General features: G+C 47.5%; 1 protein-coding gene and 1 long non-coding RNA gene across 2 annotated transcripts in view; one reads left to right on the forward strand and one right to left on the reverse strand.

Annotated features, from left to right (window-relative positions):
* LOC148524861 (uncharacterized) overlaps positions 1-21,990 on the forward strand; it is a 49,391-nt gene that overhangs the window by 21,409 nt on the left and 5,992 nt on the right. The gene's annotated exons all lie outside the window — the stretch shown is intronic.
* Positions 13,275-21,990, reverse strand: part of LOC148524862 (vitamin D3 hydroxylase-associated protein-like) — a 69,264-nt gene continuing 60,548 nt past the window's right edge. The window contains exons 14-15 of the mRNA XM_088471601.1: positions 15,069-15,214; positions 13,275-13,694 (exon numbers count right to left, since the gene is read on the reverse strand). Coding sequence (XP_088327727.1) covers positions 13,536-13,694; positions 15,069-15,214 — 305 coding nt within the window. The 3' untranslated portion in view covers positions 13,275-13,535. The remainder of the gene's footprint in view (positions 13,695-15,068; positions 15,215-21,990) is intronic.

Below are 21,990 nucleotides of genomic sequence, written 5' to 3' on the forward strand. Positions count from 1 at the left end.
TTACACAAGGGTCTCGTTGCAAGCCCGATGGTCGCGATGGTCATGACCATTGCGACCATCTTCCTGGCCGCTTGCTATAGCTGTCGGTGGTCACCCACAGCTATGTGAGCGGCCAGGCCGTTCTAAAAAAAAAATAGCCCTGCCCTGATTCAGAGCGAGCTCTCTGTCAGAGCGTCCGGCTCTGAATCAGGGACCCTGGGTCTAATTCAGGCCCACTCGCGAGCGCTCGCAAGCAGGTCGATGTTGGGCCAGTGCGCATGCGCACGACGGACCCGGCTCCGTCGTGCGCATGCGCGAGACCCGGATAGCGATGGGCAAGCCGTCGCTATGGGTCTCGCTACAAAGGGGGCATGCTGTCGATGGTGAGTGACAGCACGCCCCCGTTGGTGGGTATGCAGGGGCGTGGCTGGCCAGATGGAGGCGTTCCCATGGGAATGACTACCATCTGGGGCCGGCCCCACTGACATCACAAGTGATGTCAGTGGGAGTGCTTTCGGCTCTGATAGAGCCAAAAGCACTCCAGGGCTTGCGGCAGATGAGACCCTACCACAAGGGTCTCGTCGCAAGCCCGATGGTCTTGACCATCGCGACCATCTTTTTGGCCGCTTGCTATAGCTGTGGGTGGTCACCCACAGCTATGCGAGCAGCCAGGAGGCCACTCTAAAATCAGGAAGGGCGGCCCTGATTCAGAGCGAGCGCTCTGTCAGAGCGTCCGGCTCTGAATCAGGGCCTCTGTGCTGTCTTCACTATGTGTTCTATGGCAGTGTGCACTGTACATTTGTTGTGGCCAGTATAGTGGTTTATTGAAGAAGTGATGGGTACAGCAGTACTCAGATACACACTAGTTGGATGCAGTGGAGCTTGAGCGGGAGTCACACAGCGCACCAGCCAGTGAGTATATGCAGGATGTGGGTAGTGATGCAGGATCACTCTGAAAATGCTTCTGGAGTAGGTAAATCACAGATCTCACTGGAGCCGTGTACCACTGTGTCGCTCTTACATAGTGACAAGATGGCACAGTGCATGCACAGTGCTAGGTTCAGCAGCCATCTTGGATAGGGAATGAAGCCTCCCCATAGGAACTATCATGGAGTCTGAGCAGTAGCGTGTACTCCATTTTCAACAGTGCTGACCAGCAGGGCCCATTAAATAAGTGATGTACAGTAAGGCAATAATACTTTCTGGCCCTACATTTTATCCCTGCTGTTCTGCCCGGTTCTGAAGAAGCCAGAGGAGTTCCTGAAAGCAGTTGTGCACAGGAACAGAACGCTTAAGAATAATGCAGAAATCCAATCCAACACTGGCACTATTTGTGGTGTCTAGGTAATGTGGATCAGGACTGCGCTCTCCCTATGGAGTCAGTAATTGGTCAGGAAAGTGCAGAACTTGGCATCTGCAGGATGTTTTTTGGTGGCCAGGGCAAAATGTGCAGCAAAGGGACTGAGCTAATAGTTTGTATCTTGACATAGGCGTTACTTGGTATGAACTGGATTCCAGTAACATGATATCTTGCTTCTTTGTAAAGACCCTACTGTGGGTCTGATTCAGCTTGGATCGCAGTTGCTAATATGCACGCAATCGGCCAATTGTTGCGTTCTGTGCATACGAATGCATCACAGTGTGCGTGCGCGAACCGGCCACTCCAATCCGGACTGCCATCGCAGTGACTACGCAGACCCATTGCATAGTGATTGACAGAAAGTATCGTTCGTGGGTGGTTACGGGGGGGGGGGGGAGAAACCCAGGCGCGCCAGGGCGTTTGAACGCCATTGCAGGGGCATGCTTTAAGTATCCACTGAGATGCCCTACGCAGCCTGAGGCCTCATAGTGTGCGAAAAAGTTAGCAATTTCTGAGTAAGGTCAGACCATGTGCAAGTGTGCGTGAGGCTGCGATGGTACTTGATTATACCGATGGTTTCACACTCTTTCTAACATTTCAGATGTGTGTAAGGTAAAGTGGGCGTCCTTATGTAGTGCTGCAGCGGCATAGCGATCAGAATTAGCATACTATCGCAGTGGAACTGCGTGCGTATTAGCAATTTCATTAGCAGTTGCATTCCTTACTGAATCAGGCCCTGTGTTATTTAACTTGACATCCTGATAACCTGATTGTTACTCAGATGTCAAATGGTCATGCAGTTGATTCGATGCCGCGTCCTCAGACGCAGCAGCGGAATACAGAAGCCGGCAGTGGGAATCTTATAACTGAAAGCACCTTCCTGTGGCTTTTGCATACTTTAGCAGAGCCTCGGAGAAAGAAAGAGACAGAGGCGGAGATATTTACATCTATCTCTGTATTAGGCCCATTGCTGTCAGCTCTCATATCCCAAAGCAGGTTTAGGCTGTTTTTCTTTTTGCAGATAATAGGAAACTGTTTTTGTTCAGGGCAGCTGCTTTCAGCTTTAATATCTTTAACCTTCAGTGTGCACAAATATGTTCTCCAATTTATTCTAGGGCGGCCCACTTGTAGAACCTTACTGAGACATGGTGACGTCCGCAATAACAAACAAACACAAAAAGGTGTAATAACATGAAAACACAGGAAATGTGTCTTACTTTCCGAGGTGAAAGTTGTGTGTCCCTATGCCAGAAAGTAATGAATATCTGAGCCATGTAACCAAGTAGTAGCTCCCCAAGGTGCAATCAGGGTGCAAACACTCCAATTGGGAAAACAACAGAGACACAATAGCAATCATATGGCCTGATTCATTCGCAACTGCAAATACACACGCAATCGGCCGATTGTTCCGTTCTGCATATGCATAACAGTGTGTGAACCAGCCACTGCTATGGGGACTGCGCAGACCAATCGTAGAGGGATTGACAGGAAGTGCCGTTTGTGGGGAGGTGAGGGTGGGGGATCGGAGAAACACAGATGTGCTAGTGCGTTTGAACGCTGTTGCATGGGCGTGCATAACTTATTCACAACAAAGCCTTAGGCAGTTTGAGAACTCATAGCGTATGATGAGGTTATCAATTCCTGAGTAAGGTCAGAGCTTGTGCAAGTGTGCGTGAGGCTGCGATGATACTCGGTGTTACCGATGGCTTTGCAGTCTTGCTATGGATTACGGATGTGTGTAAGGTAAAGTGGGCATCCTTATGTAGCGCTGTGACGGCATAGTGATCGCAATGGATTAGCATACTATCGCAGTGAGACTGTGGGCCTGATTCAGAGCCGGACGCTCTGACCAGAGCGCTCGCTCTGAATCAGGACCCTCCTACCTAAAAATGGAGAGGCCTCCTGGCCGCTCGCATAGCTGTGGGTGACCACCCACAGCTTATGCGAGCGGCCAAAAAGATGGGGCCATCGGGCTTGCGACGAGACCCTGCGGTAGGGTCCAGGAGTGCTTTTGGCTCTATCCGTCTGGGCAGCAACGCCCCCCAAAGGGGGCGTGCTGTCAGTCACCATCGACAGCACGCCCCCTTTGGTGCGAGACCCATAGTGACAGCTTGGCTGTCGCTATGCGGGTCTCGCGCATGCGCACGATGGAACTCCCTCTGTCGTGTGCATGCGCATTAGGGCACCATTGACCCGCTTGCAAGCATCCTGCGCTCGCGAGCGGATCTGAATGAGACCCTGTGTGCGTAATCACTATTGCAATAACAATTGCGTTCCGTAATGAATCAGGACCATAAGTGTAGTATCTTTATACACCAAATCATTATAACCAAAGGGGGTAATTAACACACATATAATTAAGAGAGTTTAAAGCCATGTATTTGAATCATAAATGTTTCAAGCATTTATCTCAGTCCACTCCAGCTAGGGAAAGAAATTCCAAACACCAATTTCTGAGTACGATGTTTAAGTGGACCTCAGGGTTCATGGCTCTTTGGTTGATAGTGGGAGCCCAATGATGGTGGTGGGGCATGCCACCCTAGGGGTGTGGGGGTTGTGCATCTTTGTTGGTGGTGGGGGCACATGCCATTCAGGGTGGTGGTGGGAGCACATGTCTCTCTTCATGGCTCCTGAATGTCAGGGCTGTGGTCTTGTTTGGGGTTCTTGTTATTGTAATGATAGTGTGACACAATTGCAACACAAAATATCAGCGCCTGTACAAGAATAAGTATGCACAAGATCACCACCCAAAACTGCAGATAATTTGAAGGAGGTTGGTATTGTTCAGGGGGCATTGAGGCACTGGCCTCTCCGTTGGTCATGTGGGACCTGGCCACTCCAATGTCCCTGGCTTTTCCAGTTATTTTAGCGGCAATTGTGATCATTTTGAGGGTGCTAGCTTCTCTAATGTTTAAGGGGGCACTGGCCTCACCCATGGCTGCCTCAGGGACACTGGCCTCCACTGTGGCAATCTCAGGGGCACTGGCCTCTCCCATAGTGGCCTCAGGGGTGCTGACCTCTCCTGAGGTGATCTCAGAGGCACTGGCCTCTCCGGTGGCAGTCTTGGGGGCACTTGCCTCATCCATGGTGATGTCGGGGTCACTGGACTTGACAGATGTGATCTCAGGGGCACTGGGCTCTTCAATGGCTGACTCAGGTGCACTGGCCTCTCCTTTGTTCTTGCGGGTTCTGGCCACTCCAATGACCCTGGCTTTTTCAATTATTTTAGCAGCAATTGTGATCATTTTGAGGGTGCTAGCTTCTCTAATGTGTATGGGGGCACTGGCCTCACCCATGGCAGCCTCAGGGACACTGGCCTCTACTGTGGCAATTTCAGGGGCACTGGCCTCATCCATAGTAGCCTCAGAGGCGCTGGCCTCTCCTGAGGTGTTCTCAGAGGCACTGTCCTCTCCGGTGGTCTTGGGGGCACTGGCCTTACCAATGGTGATGTCAGAGTCTTTGGACTCTACAAAGGCAATCTCAGGGGCACTGGCCTCATTGGTGGTAGTCTCAGGGGCACTGGCCTCTTCTGTGGTGGTCTTGGAATTGCTGGCCTCTCCCATGGTGTCCTTGGGGGCACTAACCTCTCCTTCAGGGTGTGTAAGGGTAGACTATATAAATAAAAGATAAAAATATAAAACAGTGATACAACTATAAAGATAAATGTTTTGTCAAGTTAAAAACTGCTGCTGTATATATAACATACAATGGGACATTTATGAAAATTGGTCCACAGGTAACTTCTAAGAGTATGTGGCACTGTCATCAGTAGCCAGACTGTGAATATTTTAGCCTCACACCTACCCTACTCCAACATATACTACTCTCACTGGTACACCATCACATCCACTCCAACCTATACTACTTACACTGGTATACCCTCACACCTACCCTGCTCCCACCTATACTACTCACATTGGTATGCCCTCACACCTACCCTACTCCCAACTATACTACTCTCACTAGTACACCATCACATCTACTCCAACCTATACTACTCACATTGGTATGCCCTCACACCTACCCTACTCCCAGCTATACTACTCTCACTAGTACACCATCACATCTACTCCAACCTATACTACTCACATTGGTATGCCCTCACACCTACCCTACTCCCACTGGTACAGCCTCACACCTGCCCTACTCCCACATATACTACTCTCACTGGTACACCATCACATCTACTACAACCTATACTACTCACATTGGTATGCCCTCACACCTACCCAACTCTCACTGGTACAGCCTCACACCTACCCTACTCCCAACTATATAACTCACACAGGTACACCATCACATCTACTCCCACCTATACTACTCACACTGGTACAGCCTCACACCTACCCTACTCCCACATATATTACTCACACTGGTACACCCTCACACCTACCCTACTCGTCCTATACTACTCACCCTGGTATACTTTCACACCTACCCTACTCCCACCTATACTATTCACACTGGTATATGATCACACCGACCCTACTTCACCTATACTACTCACGTTGGTATACCCTCACACCTACCCTACTCCCACATATACTACTCACACTGGTACCCCCTCACTCCTACCCTACTCCTCCTATACTACTCACACTGGTATACCCTCACACCTACCCTACTCCTCCTATACTACTCACACTGGTATACCCTCACACCTACCCTACTCCACATACAGTATACTACTCACACTGGTACCCCCTCACACCTACCCTACTCTCAACTATACTACTCACACTGTTATACCCTCACACGTACCCTACTCCCAACTAAACTACTCACACTGGTACATCCTCACACCTACCCTACTCCCAATTATACTACTCACATTGGTACAGCCTCACACCTACCCTATTTCTACCTATAACAAAATCCACCAGTAATCCCATTTTTGGAACTGTCTTAATCCTCTTTCTGAGTCAGTCTCACTCTTTCCATCTAAAATGTGACATTTTCTCCTTAGACTGTAATCTAACCCATGAGCAGGGCCCTCCCAAACCATTTTATTTTTTTTGTCTACCATTTATGTCCCTGTTTTAATTATCATGTGTTTTCCTTTCTGTCTATTGCTGCCCAGTGTAATGTTTTACAAATCAGATACAACAATAATAATAGCAATATTAATAATAACATTTATTCATAGTATTTGAGCTCTAATGACTAAAGTAGTTTCTACGCAACTTGTTACATGATAACCATACTTGCCTACTTTTGAAAAAGCATTTCAGGGAGATTGTGAAAGTAACACCTATGAGCGCGGTGGTAAAGTGGGTGTGTACTGCTATATCTGAGAGGCGAGCTATAAAACTGACTTCCATCCACATGTAAACAAGCCCCAAAGAAATGAGTAAAATCTACTTGTTAATGAAATCACACTGATACTTTTCAGGGCTTGCTCTTGTATTGTGTTTTACAAGGGGTTCCATATAAGAGGCCGAAAGAAACCTTATATGAAAATTAGCGATGTTTGCTGACCCCCGTGTTTTGGTTTTGGAGCTGGATTCATCATTGTATTTTTTGGGGTTTTGGATTTGCAAAACCACCCTTAAGTGTGTTGGTTTTGATTTTGGATGTGAATTTAAAAAACAAAATAGATTAAAAAATAAATAAAAACAGCTAAAATCATGTAATTTATGCAATCCAAAACCCAAAATTCGGATTTAAAATCCGAATTCCGAACCACGAAAACATTAGAACCGCGACTCAGGAGATCAGAACCGTGACTTGGATTTACCCGGATTCATGAAATTCAGATGGATTCGTATTTCTGGAAGACCGAGCCACACATCTCAATGCAGGGAAATGACACTGATGAGCCCATTTGAATGTATATGTCTCTGAATTTTATTTTCCCAAGTATATAACAGCTTCCTAATGGAGTAAGGTGCAATCAGGGAGATTGCTGGACTCTTCAGGGAGTCAGGGAGATATCTGCTATTACTTCAGGTAGTCTCCCTGACAATCAGGGAGAGTTGGCAAGTATGATTCATAACTCAATGACATTTTGATGCACGTGTCACAAAATATTTAAATATTATTGAATATGAATAAACAAAATGATACTCACAATATCTCCATCATATTCATAATCTTCCAATTGGCACTGTATGCCAGGGAGAAATGCAAGGACTGTAAGTACAAAGACAACATGTTACAGCCTTTAAAACTAACAACAAGTATAATCTCACACCAAAAAATAAATATATCAGTATATTAGTTACGAAGAAATAGTACTTTTTTATAATCTTTCAAGACCCATCCACTTCATCTATTTCATTTGAGAAATGATTTGTATATATGAAGGTGCTACCTAGTAATCTTATGGTTACCACTATTGAAAAAACACAAGAAAAGATAAGATTTTATCTGGTGCACTAATGGGATCCAAATATCCTTTCGTAGCTTTGGGTTCATATATTTAAAATATAACTTTTATTCTTATTAATTAAAATAGTAGCTAGATCCAAAAATAAAGGCGAAATATGATTGACAAAAAGAGTATAAAGAAAGTGTGTATACATATGTAAGAATGATGTTACAGCCTTTACCTGTGTATATATGACTATGCAATAGTGTGTTATGTTCATGTGCTGCTATGTACGTTTTCTAATAAATACACATGAATAAACATTGGAAACCACACACACCCCCCTTTTAGTGTGAGCCCCACATGCACAGCTTGCTCCGCTTTCTGGCTGGGCAATCTTGGCAAATATCAGGGTTGGACTGCCCATCTGGAAGTTCTGGCAAATGCTAGAAGGGCCAATGCCCAGATGGGCTGGACCGGCCCGACCAATGTCGGTCTTTGGATTTGTTGGCGCACGCCCTGCCGCCTGCAGCAGCCCTTGAGAATGACAGCCCTATTTTTGGGTGCGTGCTCACAAGTGTCCCTCTTCCCCATCTTCAAAAGTTGGGAGTTATGCCAATGTAGTGCCAGCGTTACCTAACAGAACCAACCAAATACCAAATGTTTAACTATAGCACATGTATGAATCCCCTGCAGGATGAGCTCTGTAGTGTGTGTATTTTAATACAGAGAATAATGTACACTTCTATGTCCTAATATTATATATAGTTGTAAGAGCATAGACTAAGAAGTGGGAGGAGTCAGGAATAGTAAGGGGAGGAGTTTATGCCAGGAGTCAGATGCTGATACGAGGTGGGCCTGTGTGCTTTAAATGCCAGGGCCTATTTTTGGTCCCAGTCCGCCCCTGGCAAATATGATATATAAAAGCCTAACTGTGGCTTGTATGTCCCAGGGATAAGTGGCGTCTATGTAAAGGAACCCGAGAAATGTGCCTGCCTCTCTTTGGTTACATTTATAAAATAAAGATAAAATAATGTTACATGCATGCAAGCTAAATGTTGGAATACTCACAGCATAGGATCCAAAGCATCTTGCTCTGTGTACACCTCATTGCAAATCAGGGGCCTTTGTCTGGGAGGGGAGGTTATATGGCAGTAGTGACATCACACACTGTGATGTCATAGTAGTCTGCTTTACAGGGAAACTGCACCTCAATAATAAGTGACCTGTATAAGTATCAGTAGTTATACAGGTAGAATGACCGGTAATGCTGCCTCTCAGTACACTAGGAACTACTGACGTACACTTTGTGCCTCTGATGTCACTAGTTCTCAGTGAGGTGGTAGGAGGAATATTGGTTCAGCCCTCAGAGCACCTGCTTGCCCTGTGTCTAGGTGACAGATAAAGGGAAGATATTGTTGTTATGTGTGCGCTATTTGGCGGTGATAATAGTGACACTAGTGGGATTGCTGATACACCAACTGCTCTTTATACAGATAAAAAATATGCATTTATTGTGCTTAAAATGCAGAAGCAATTGCGCCCGATTTTGCATCCACCTCTCCACTGGCCACAATATGTGTATTTTATTATCAATATATCTGAGTACTAAGTGATGCAATATATAGGAGGTTACATCCAGTGCAAGATTAATGTCCACATGGGCCTGGAGCTGACATTTATGAAGGTCCTATTGTGTGCCGCTGCAGGGGGTGTGACCAGCGCTGCAGCAGTGTGACTGGTGATTTGGGGTCATGACCAGTGTGGTGTAGGTGTGATTTACATAGGGGTGTGCAGGTGGCGGAACTACCGGCGGTGCAGCTGGTGCATTCCACTGGGGCCCACTGCAATAAAGGGTCCTGCAACTGGCTGCATTATAATGAGTCAGATTGACTGGTTATACACCACCACGTGACGCCAACCAGTCCCAGTGGTAACATTATGGAATGATGAGCTGCCTGTGGTCGTGGATGTGATCCGGCTGGAGTTGGCTGGGCCCCCTCTCCTCCCCTTATATCCTCTCTCCTACTTGTTCCTCCCGGTCCCACCCTGCTTTTCCCCGACTGGCCTGGCTCTTCCTCTCTGAGGTAGTCCTTGCCACTGGTGCCTGGGATCTGATTTCACAATTTCGTGACCGTCCCCGTTGTTAAAATCCAAGGAGGAGAGGAGGATCCACGAGCTGCAGTTCTGGGATCACGTAAGTAAATAGTAATCTAAGTAATATATTTGTCACCCTCTCCCTGTCACCACTCCCTGTCACCCACTGCGTCACACACTGCCTCTCACCCTCTTCATCACCCTCTCCCTGTCACACACTCCATGTCACCCTCTCCCTATCACCCTCTTCCTGTCACCCAGTCCCTGTCATCCTCTCCCTGTCACACACTCCATGTCACCCTCTCCTTATCAGCCACTGCCTGTCACCATCTCTCTGTCACCCTCTACCTTTCCCTGTCACCCACGGCACTGTGAACTTGGGGTGGGGCAGAGGAGGGGGGCCCAAAACATATTTCTGCACATGGGCCCACCAGTCACGAGTTCCGCCACTAGGGGTGTGGCCTGTGTTGTGGGTGTGTTTTGACTGTATACAATGCCATAACTACAGGTATGCGACCGGTGATGCTGCGCTGCTCTGTTTGCAGCACTGTCGCTACCCCATGGCCCTTGTTACTGGCTTGCAGGGTGCTTGCACCATGCAGCCAGTATCACTCCTGCAGTGCTGCCCAGTCAGACACCCTGCAGTCTTTGCACCGTCTTCAGGATGCTCCGGGCAGTGTTGCAATTCCAGGCCCCTCTACGGGACATCATGCACTTGGGGGGCAGTGCCAGACACAGGGCGGTCTGGAGTAAGCTGATTGTATGTGTGTGTGTGTTGTGCTCTGGAGCCAGCTGATTGTATGTGTGTGTGTGTGTATGGGTGTGACATGTGTGGATGGCTTGTATAAAACACACTGACCCGTTTACATAATCAATGTTTCAGAACTTGTATTTGTCCTTTTGGTAATCCTGAGAAAGGAATGAATACAAGTTCTGAGATTGATTACTTAAATGGATTTTGGTGTGTTTTATACAAACCGACAGTCATGTTGACATGAAAATTAATGATAAAATTTCGGTGTATTTGTGTATGAGGGGGGGTTAGGCCCTAGGGCAGGTGTGGGGAACTTTATGATATATATAACATTATTCACGGGCCCGGTCCAGGCTACTCTCCCTTGATGTGATGTCGCCGGTGATTACAGTAATTCCCGGAGCATCCTGAGGATTCTCTAGGGAGCTGTAAGGGCAGCGATGTGACCGTCTGAGGCGTCCTAAGCTCCTGGTGGCACTGCTGCATAGATTCTGGCTGCAGAGTGCCATTCTAGGCCCCCTGCTAGCCAGATGAGGCTAGCAGAGAAAAGTTCAGAGGGCCAGACCAAATGACTCTGCGGGCCTTATATGGCCCGAGACCTGAGGTTCTCCACCCCTGCACGATGTGGGGGAGGAGGATAGGTTTAGACACTGCACGGAGGGTTAGGCACTAGGGGAGGATACAGTTAGATTGTGGAGGGTGGCTAAGGTTAGGCACTATAGGGTGGGTTAGAGGTAGGGATTAGGGTTAGGTTGTGCAGGGAGGTTAGGCACAGGGCCAGCTCCAGGGGTAGCACCCCCTGTGCCGCCCAGGTGGTAGTCTCCCCCTAATTACTATAGGCCATGCCCCCTAAATGACATTATTTGGGGCATGCCCGCATGGCACTCCTCCCGTGTAACTTCAGGCTGGGGGGAGCCCAGCACTTTGTCACTAGCTGGGTATCCCCCAGGCCTCTCCCAGCACTGAATGGATGCCGCACACATGCGCACAGCATCCATTCAGACTCCGGGGTCCAGCACAGCCGCGTCAGTGGGGGTACCCGACATCCCAACCAGACCACCCACGGGCCACTTCGGCCCATGGGTGGAACAGTGTTGTCCCGCTGAAATCGGGATGTTGGGGAGGGCACCCCATTTCGGCTGCACTGGTCGAACATCCCAAGAGCTGGCCCTGGTTAGGCACTAGGGGAAGGTTAGGGTCAGGCTGCAGGGGGAGAAGTGGGTTAGGCACTGCAGGGAGGGGTAGGGATTAGGTTTAGGGATAGGGGGGAATACTCACCGGAAGGCAGGAGCAGCAGAGGTCAGGTCATAAATGCTGGGACCCGGAAGCTGCGCTGGAGCTGCCACAGCCGTCAGGAGCATGTAAGTGGGCCAACAGGGATGATATGTCGCTATTCCATCACAGTCTACATGATGAATGTCGACATATCATACCACACCCGCTTTAGTCGCCATAAGTGTGTCTCAAGCTCCTGTACCCTCCCTATTTACCACTGTGTGTGTGATCTCTCTCTCTCTCTCTCTCTCTCTATATACACACACACATATGATATGTGTGTATATATATATATATATATATATATATACACACATATTATAAATAATATATATGTATAATATATGCTCCTGTATCCACCTAATTTCACACACACATATATATATATATATGTAAATAAATATATAGATACATACATATACACAAAACATACATAAATAATACACAGAGGCCAAACTTTACACTGACCTGTTAACCTGAAGTGACATGCTGGGCTGCAGTGCCTTCCATCCTGAACTAGGCGATTGGTCTGGTGAGTCACAGGACACAGCTTTGCAGTAGGAGAGCTCAGGAGGCGGAGCTTAAGGCACGTAGGGGCGGAGCTTCAATGGCCAGTGATGGGCGGGGTTTAGGTCAACCAGCTGAGAGGGGGGGTGTGGGGTTACGATGGGCTCAGCTTTGTGCGGCCAGGAGGTGAGTGAGCTGGGCAGTGAGCTCGGCTGTCGGTGGTGACAGGAAAAAAAACTTTTTTCCTGTCTGTACTGCAGTCAGTGTATCCTGTGTGACTAGTTTCAATGGTAGGCCTGGAGCTGTAGCTCCACCCGCCCCACTGTTAATCCGGCCCTGATAGGGGCCCCCAAATGTTCTGATTCAGAGCCACTCCTAAGCGGCAGCTCGTTCGCTCCGAGTGATGTTTGGCCAACTGCGCATGCGTACGGATCGTTATACGCATGCGCGAACCAGTCAGTGCGGTCGAAATTCATGTGCTCACAAAATAGCGAATGCCTGCTAATTTGAGTGACAGAATGAGGCGTTTGTGGGTGGTAACAGGGGAAGGTGCTTGAAAACGGGGAGTGGAAATCAGAACGCAGGCGTGCTTAAAGGTCAAAACGGGCGTTTTATGGGTGTGCATAATTAAAACAGCAGCGTCATTAACCACGTCACTGGGTTATTTTATAGCCAGAACTGCTCGCAAAATTGTGGTAGCAAAAACCGACCACAAGAATAGCGAGCAGTTCATACCCTGTTCGATGTAGTCGATTAATCTAATAAATAGCGGACATTACGTAGGATGCGAGCGGCCAGGGGGCGTAGTTTCCCAAAAAACGACCGCAAGTTTTGTTCGCTCGTTCAGACCTAGAGGCGTGAACAGAACGCAACAGCGAACGGTTCATTTGAATAGCCACCCCTATTTTCAGGACGAGCGAGCACTAATTGCGTCCAGCTCTGAATCAGGCCCAAAGAACGTTGCAATGTCAGTTAAACACATATTCACTCCATTGTATTTGAAATCTTTCTAACGTAAATATGTTTATTATATCTGAACATTCATAGTTATATTACACACGATACAGATGAAAATAACTGCTTTGCTATAAGAATCCACATTGCTCAGTCTACCTATGGCTGTCACTTGCTGCTGTCCATGAAGAGGATCAGTCAACGACTAGTAACCCTCTACAGATAACAAAATAATAAAGAGTAGCGATATAGGTTTCTCTAATGAAATAACAACTAATAATATATGTTTATAGTCATCTCTAATGAGTTGCCCAAGAGCTAGGCAGGGGCTTATCGCCTCTTTTGGGATTGCCGCTGAGGGTCTCGACTTCTTTCATGAGACGCAGGCAGAGCTCATCCTGGTGGGTAAGCGCCACACACTGAACAGACAGCGGTAGACCCACCCCTCCTTCCACAGCCTGCAGAGATAGTGATAGAGAAGCAGTTACACAGAGTAAACAGTAGGGGGAGGAAGAGAGACAGAGCACATAACCACTGAGCCCCAGCAATGTTTAGACACCTGTCCAGGCTTTGTACTCATATATATATAAATAAACACAATCCTGGAGATTAAACACTTTATAGCAATAGTATTATGGGCTCTATTTAATAGAATCCGCATTTTGAATGCAGATTGTAGTGTGATATTACCGACTGAATTCGTATTGCGAATTCAGGCAATGGGCTCTATTTATTAACATTATTTTTACTAAAATAAAGTAAAAAAGGGTGTTTTCACACCCTTTTCACATTATTTTAGTTTCACTTGTAGTTATTACAGGGCAATTGGAGTAGAATTAGTAAAATTCTACTACAACCCCTAATTATCACTTATTTTTAGTAAAGCAGATCGCATTTCCCATAATTGTAATGGGAAATGTGATCCGACCATAGTTACTAAAAATAAATTGTAAAAAAATACCGGGGGAAGCCCTGTGATAATAACGCCACCTGGAGGTGGCGTTATCCAGGGTCTCCCCCGGTTACCGGCCTCCTGCTCTGCTCTAACGGGGAGAGCAGAGGCGGGAGCCGGTACCAGTAATCAGCTATGTGGTCTAAATAGACCGCAAGCTGATTGCTGTAAAAAAAAATCAAAAAAAAATGAAACTTTTTTTTTTACTTACCTGAATCCAGGGACCGGTGATCGGGCCTCCGGTGATGGCTCCTCTCCGGTCAGCTGGTCTCCCACAGTGCACTGCTGCCCGGTCATCAGGTGATCGGGCCCCAGTGCAGTATGGGAGATCACCTGATCGGGAAGCCCGGAGAAGATCACCAGAGGCCAGGAGGATGTAGGTAAGTGTAATGAAGGGAGGGGTGGAGTCGCGGTGGGGGAGGGGTGGTCGCGGGGGTCCGCGATCATGGGGGGCGGGGCTTAGCGTTGGTGGGGGGTAGCAGCGACGGTGGGTCGGCGCATGCGCGGGCTCTTAGTCACTGTATTTTTTCCGAAAATACCGCGACTAGAGTGCGGATGGGATCCGCAGGTACAGAGCTTTATCACAAGCTCTGTCCCTGCAAGGGATTTATAGTAGTACGAATTCACTCGGTAATATCACACTACAATCCGCATTTAATATGCGGATTGTAGTAAATAGAGCCCAATCTCACAGGGAATTTTACTAATTCTACTCCAATTGCCATTTAGTAACTTTAGGTGAAACTAAAATAATGTGAAAAGGGTGTGAAAACACCCTTTTTCACTCTATTTTAGTAAAAATAATGATAATAAATAGAGCCCTATGAGAGATAGCACAAATAAACCTCACCTATATCTTAAAAACCACTATAATAATTACCTTCTTATACAGTTTGTCCCAGGGATCATTACAGTAACCTTTGTAATTTTTTAGCTCTTCCTCATCCTCCGCAGTGACGGAACCGACAGGAACGACTCCAGCCGGATAATTTAATACATTGTACAGCATTGTGCAGGCAATGGGAGCTGAGAGACATAAGAGAGATTGGTGACTTATGTAAGCTTCTAAGTGGCGCCCTCTTATCGCTTTGTTTGTCTAATACCCAAACCCAAACTTATAGCTGTATTGCTTCATAATTGAACAGCGCTGTGGACTATGCTGGTGCTATTTACATACATGTTAATAATAGGGGTGTGCACCGGCCACTTTTTGTGTTTTGGTTTTGGATCTGGATCTTTCTTCGTGTTTTGGATCTGGATTGGTTTTGCCAAAACCACCCTTCCGTGTTTTGGGTTCTGGGTTTTGTGTTTTGGATCTGTATTTTTTTTTAAAAAAGCATAAAAACAGCTAAAATCACAGAATTTGTAGGTTTTTCTGCTCCTATGCTATTATTAACCTCAATAACCTTAATTTCCACTCATTTCCAGTCTATTCTGAACACCTCACACCTCACAATAGTGTTTTTATGTCCAAAACGTTGCACCGAGGTAGCTGGATGACTATGCTAAGCGACACGAGTGGGCGGCACAAACACGTGACCCATCTAGGCGTGAAACTGCAGTGGCAGACAGGATGGCAGTTTGAAAAACTAGGCCCCAAACTGTACATAATGCAAAGAAAAAAAAGAGGTGCAAGATGGAATTGTCCTTGGGCCCTCCCACCCACCCTTATGTTGTATAAACAGGACATGCACACTTTAACAAACCAATCATTTCAGCGCCAGGGTCTGCCACACAACTGTGGCTGAAATGATTGGTTCGTTTGGGCCCCCACAAAACAAGCTGGCAATTAATGTGTCCCTGCACAAACTGGCTCTATGGAGGCAAGATGTCATCCTCATCCTCCTCATCCACCGATTCCTCACCCTCTTCAGTGTGTACATCCTCATCCTCACAAAGTATTAACTCGTCCCCACTTGAATCCACCACCACAGGTCCCTCTGTACCTTCTGGAGGCTGGTCTCCCTGGAAGAGCTGATAATTCATTTTGATGAACATCATCTTCTCCACATTCTGTGGAAGCAACCTCCTACGCCTTTCGCTGACAAGGTTCCCGGCTGCACTAAACACTCTTTCGGAGTACACACTGGAGGGGGGGCAACTCAGGTAAAATAGAGCCAGTTTGTACAGGGGCCTCCAAATTGCCTTTTTCCTGCCAGTACAGGTATGGACTGTCTGCCATGCCTACTTGGATGCTGTCACCGATGTAATCCTCCACCATTCTGTCAATGGTGACAGTATCATATGCAGTGACAGTAGACATGTCAGAAATTGTTGCCAGGTCCTTCAGTCCGGACCAGATGTCCAAACTTGGTCCTGCCTGCCCTGCATCACCGCCAGCGGGTTGCTTAGGATACCTAAGTTTTTTCCTGGCAGCCCCAGTTGCAGGAGAAAATGAAGAAGGAGCCGTTGACGTGTCACGTTCCGCTTCAGCTGACAGTGTGTTCACCAGCAGGTCTTTGCACCTCTGCAGGCTTGTGTCGGCCGGAAAGAGAGACACCACATAGGCTTTAAACCTAGGATCGAGCACGGTGGCCAAAATGTAGTGGTCTGATTTCAACAGATTGACCACCCTGGAATCCTGGCAAAGCGAATGAAGGGCTTCATCCACAAGTCCCACATGCCGAGCGGAATCGCTCCGTCTTAGCTCCTCCTTCACTTTCTCCAGCTGCTTCTGCAAAAGCCTGATGAGGGGAATGACCTGACTCAAGCTGGCAGTGTCTGAACTGACTTCACGTGTGGCAAGTTCGAAGGGCTGGAGAACCTTGCACAACACGGAAATCATTCTCCACTGCGCTTGAGTCAGGTGCATACCCCCTCCTTTGCCTATGTCATAGGTGGATGTATAGGCTTGTATGGCCTTTTGCTGCTCCTCCATCCTCTGAAGCATATAGAGGGTTGAGTTCCACCGCGTCACAACCTCTTGCTTCAGGTGATGGCGGGGCAGGTTCAAGAGTGTTTGCTGGCGCTCCAGTCTTCGGCACGCAGTCGCTGAATGGCGAAAGTGGCCAGAAATTTTTCGGGCCACCCAAAGCGTCTCCTGCACGCCCCTGTCGCTTTTCAGAAAATTCTGCACCACCAAGTTTATTGTGTGAGCAAAACATGGGACGTGCTGGAATTTGCCCAGATGTAATGCCCGCACAATATTGGTGGCGTTGTCAGATATCACAAATCCCCAGGAGAGTCTAAGTGGGGTAAGCCACTGGGCGATGATTTCCCTCAGTTTCTCTAAGAGGTTGTCGGCGGTGTGCCTCTTACTGAAACCGGTGATACACAGCGTAGCCTGCCTTGTAACGAGCTGGCATTTCTGAGATGCTGCTACTGGTGACGCTGCTGCTGTTGCTGCGTAAGGTGATACATCTACCCAGTGGGCTGTCACAGTCATATAGTCCTTAGTCTGCCCTGTTCCACTTGTCCACATGTCCGTGGTTAAGTGGACATTGTGTACAACGGCATTTTTCAGGACACTGAGGACACTTTTTCTGACGTTTCTGTACAGTCTCGGTATCGCCTGCCTAGTGAAGTGGAATCTAGACGGGATTTGGAACCGGGGACACACTACCTCCATCAATTGTCTAAATCCCACTGCACTAATGGCGGATACCGGACGCACGTCTAACACCAACATAGCAGTCAAGGCCTCAGTTATACGTTTTGCTTCAGGATGACTGCTGTCGTACTTCATCCTCCTCGCTAAGGACTGTTGGAGGGTCAATTGTTTAGTAAAAGTAGTGGTGTTCCTACTTCCTCTCTGGGATGATGAACGACTCCCAGCAGCAGCAACAGCAGCAGCGGCAGCAGTAGGCGTAGCAATGCAGGATCCTCCAGAGGAATCCCGGATAGGAGAGTCAGTCATGCCAGTGACATGGCCTGCAGGACTACTTCCGATCCTGACTAAGGAGGAAATTGACGAGGAGGGAGTTGACGGTGTGGTTTGCAGGCGCTTGGATACAACAGGACAACGGGATTTAGGCGTCCCTGGACTGCTTACGGTCTTAGCCAAAGTTTCTGAACTTGACAGTAACTTTTTATGAACGCGCTGCAGGTGCCGTATAAGGGAGGATGTTCCTAGGTGGTTGACGTCCCTACCCCTACTTATTTCACCTTTACATATGGTACATATGGCAAGACAGTTGTTGTCCGGATTTGGATAGAAATATTGCCAGACCAAAGAGGTGGAATGTTTGGTCTTCTGCCCAGGCATGACCGTGATGGGCTTTTTCATCCCACGGACAACAACTGTCTCCCCCGGAGCCTGATTTAAACAAACCACATCACCATCAGAATCCTCCTCGCCAACTTCCTCCTCAGCGCCAGCTACACCAGTATCATCATCCTGTTGTACTTCAACAGTGACATCTTCAATTTGCATATCAGCAAGTGGACTGTGGGTGCTCCTTTCAGCACTTGCAGGGGGCGTGCAAATGGTGGAAAGAGCCACCTCTTCCCGTCCAGTGCTGGGAAGGTCAGGCATCGCAACCACCACCACACTTGGACTCTCCTTGGGGATTTGTGATATCTTCTTAGAAAGCACAGTTCTTCGCTGTGCTTTTGCCAGCTTAACTCTTTTGATTTTTTTAGTGGGAGGAGGGCTTCCATCGTCATGTGAAGCTGAACCACTAGTCATGAACATACTAGGGATCGACCTTAGCCGTTCCTTGCCACTCCGTGTCGTAAATGGCATATTGGCAAGTTTACGTTTCTCTTCAGCTGATTTAAATGTCTTTTTCAAGGTCATTTTCCTGAACTTTGCCATTTGGGATTGTATGTGCCCTCTACTATGACATTGGGCATCGGCCTTGGCAGACGACGTTGATGGCATGTTATCGTCTATGTCATGACTAGTGGCAGCAGCTTCAGCACTAGGAGGAAGTGGTTCTTGATCTTTCTCTATTTTATTTTTATCGGAGAAAGTTTGGTCCTCCATTTATGTTATATCGATTTGATATATACGTGCGGCTAAACACAGAAAATAATTTTTTTTTTGGTTTGGACTGGAGTGTACTTTGTGGGTTACAGCACCCTTTAACGGTCAAGCCAGCCGGCCCTTTACTTATGACACAGGCGCACGCTTGGCACTACTTTGTTGATGCACGTGCGGCTACTGCGCACACAATTCACAAACACAGAAAATAATTTTTTTTTGGTTTGGACTGGAGTGTACTTTCGGGGGTTACAGCACCCTTTAACGGTCAAGCCAGCCAGCCCTTTACTTATGACACAGGCGCACGCTTGGCACTACTTTGTTGATGCACGTGCGGCTACTGCGCACACAATTCACAAACACAGAAAATAATTTTTTTTTGGTTTGGACTGGAGTGTACTTTCGGGGGTTACAGCACCCTTTAACGGTCAAGCCAGCCGGCCCTTTACTTATGACACAGGCGCACGCTTGGCACTACTTTGTTGATGCACGTGCGGCTACTGCGCACACAATTCACAAACACAGAAAATAATTTTTTTTTTGGTTTGGACTGGAGTGTACTTTCGGGGGTTACAGCACCCTTAACGGTCAAGCCAGCCGGCCCTTTACTTATGACACAGGTGCACGCTTGGCACTACTTTGTTGATGCACGTGCGGCTACTGCGCACACAATTCACAAACACAGAAAATAATTTTTTTTTGGTTTGGACTGGAGTGTACTTTCGGGGGTTACAGCACCCTTTAACGGTCAAGCCAGCCGGCCCTTTACTTATGACACAGGCGCACGCTTGGCACTACTTTGTTGATGCACGTGCGGCTACTGCGCACACAATTCACAAACACAGAAAATAATTTTTTTTTGGGTTTGGACTGGAGTGTACTTTGGGGGTTACAGCTCCCTTTAACGGTCAAGCCAGCCGGCCCTTTACTTATGACACAGGCGCACGCTTGGCACTACTTTGTTGATGCACGTGCGGCTACTGCGCACACAATTCACAAACACAGAAAATATTTTTTTTTTGGTTTGGACTGGAGTGTACTTTCGGGGGTTACAGCACCCTTAACGGTCAAGCCAGCCGGCCCTTTACTTATGACACAGGTGCACGCTTGGCACTACTTTGTTGATGCACGTGCGGCTACTGCGCACACAATTCACAAACACAGAAAATAATTTTTTTTTTGGTTTGGACTGGAGTGTACTTTCGGGGGTTACAGCACCCTTTAACGGTCAAGCCAGCCGGCCCTTTACTTATGACACAGGCGCACGCTTGGCACTACTTTGTTGATGCACGTGCGGCTACTGCGCACACAATTCACAAACACAGAAAATAATATTTTTTTTGGTTTGGACTGGAGTGTACTTTCGGGGGTTACAGCACCCTTAACGGTCAAGCCAGCCGGCCCTTTACTTATGACACAGGCGCACGCTTGGCACTACTTTGTTGATGCACGTGCGGCTACTGCGCACACAATTCACAAACACAGAAAATAATTTTTTTTGGGTTTGGACTGGAGTGTACTTTCGGGGGTTACAGCACCCTTTAACGGTCAAGCCAGCCGGCCCTTTACTTATGACACAGGCGCACGCTTGGCACTACTTTGTTGATGCACGTGCGGCTACTGCGCACACAATTCACAAACACAGAAAATAATTTTTTTTGGGTTTGGACTGGAGTGTACTTTCGGGGGTTACAGCACCCTTTAACGGTCAAGCCAGCCGGCCCTTTACTTATGACACAGGCGCACGCTTGGCACTACTTTGTTGATGCACGTGCGGCTACTGCGCACACAATTCACAAACACAGAAAATAATTTTTTTTTGGTTTGGACTGGAGTGTACTTTCGGGGGTTACAGCACCCTTAACGGTCAAGCCAGCCGGCCCTTTACTTATGACACAGGCGCACGCTTGGCACTACTTTGTTGATGCACGTGCGGCTACTGCGCACACAATTCACAAACACAGAAAATAATTTTTTTTTGGTTTGGACTGGAGTGTACTTTCGGGGGTTACAGCACCCTTTAACGGTCAAGCCAGCCGGCCCTTTACTTATGACACAGGCGCACGCTTGGCACTACTTTGTTGATGCACGTGCGGCTACTGCGCACACAATTCACAAACACAGAAAATAATTTTTTTTTTGGTTTGGACTGGAGTGTACTTTGGGGGTTACAGCACCCTTTAACGGTCAAGCCAGCCGGCCCTTTACTTATGACACAGGCGCACGCTTGGCACTACTTTGTTGATGCACGTGCGGCTACTGCGCACACAATTCACAAACACAGAAAATAATTTTTTTTTTGGTTTGGACTGGAGTGTACTTTCGGGGGTTACAGCACCCTTAACGGTCAAGCCAGCCGGCCCTTTACTTATGACACAGGTGCACGCTTGGCACTACTTTGTTGATGCACGTGCGGCTACTGCGCACACAATTCACAAACACAGAAAATAATTTTTTTTTGGTTTGGACTGGAGTGTACTTTCGGGGGTTACAGCACCCTTTAACGGTCAAGCCAGCCGGCCCTTTACTTATGACACAGGCGCACGCTTGGCACTACTTTGTTGATGCACGTGCGGCTACTGCGCACACAATTCACAAACACAGAAAATAATTTTTTTTTTGGTTTGGACTGGAGTGTACTTTGGGGGTTACAGCACCCTTTAACGTTCAAGCCAGCCGGCCCTTTACTTATGACACAGGCGCACGCTTGGCACTACTTTGTTGATGCACGTGCGGCTACTGCGCACACAATTCACAAACACAGAAAATAATATTTTTTTTGGTTTGGACTGGAGTGTACTTTCGGGGGTTACAGCACCCTTAACGGTCAAGCCAGCCGGCCCTTTACTTATGACACAGGTGCACGCTTGGCACTACT

The sequence above is a fragment of the Taudactylus pleione genome, unplaced genomic scaffold (assembly GCF_031769625.1).
Source record: "Taudactylus pleione unplaced genomic scaffold, aTauple2 ptg000115l, whole genome shotgun sequence".
Lineage (NCBI taxonomy): Eukaryota > Metazoa > Chordata > Amphibia > Anura > Myobatrachidae > Taudactylus > Taudactylus pleione.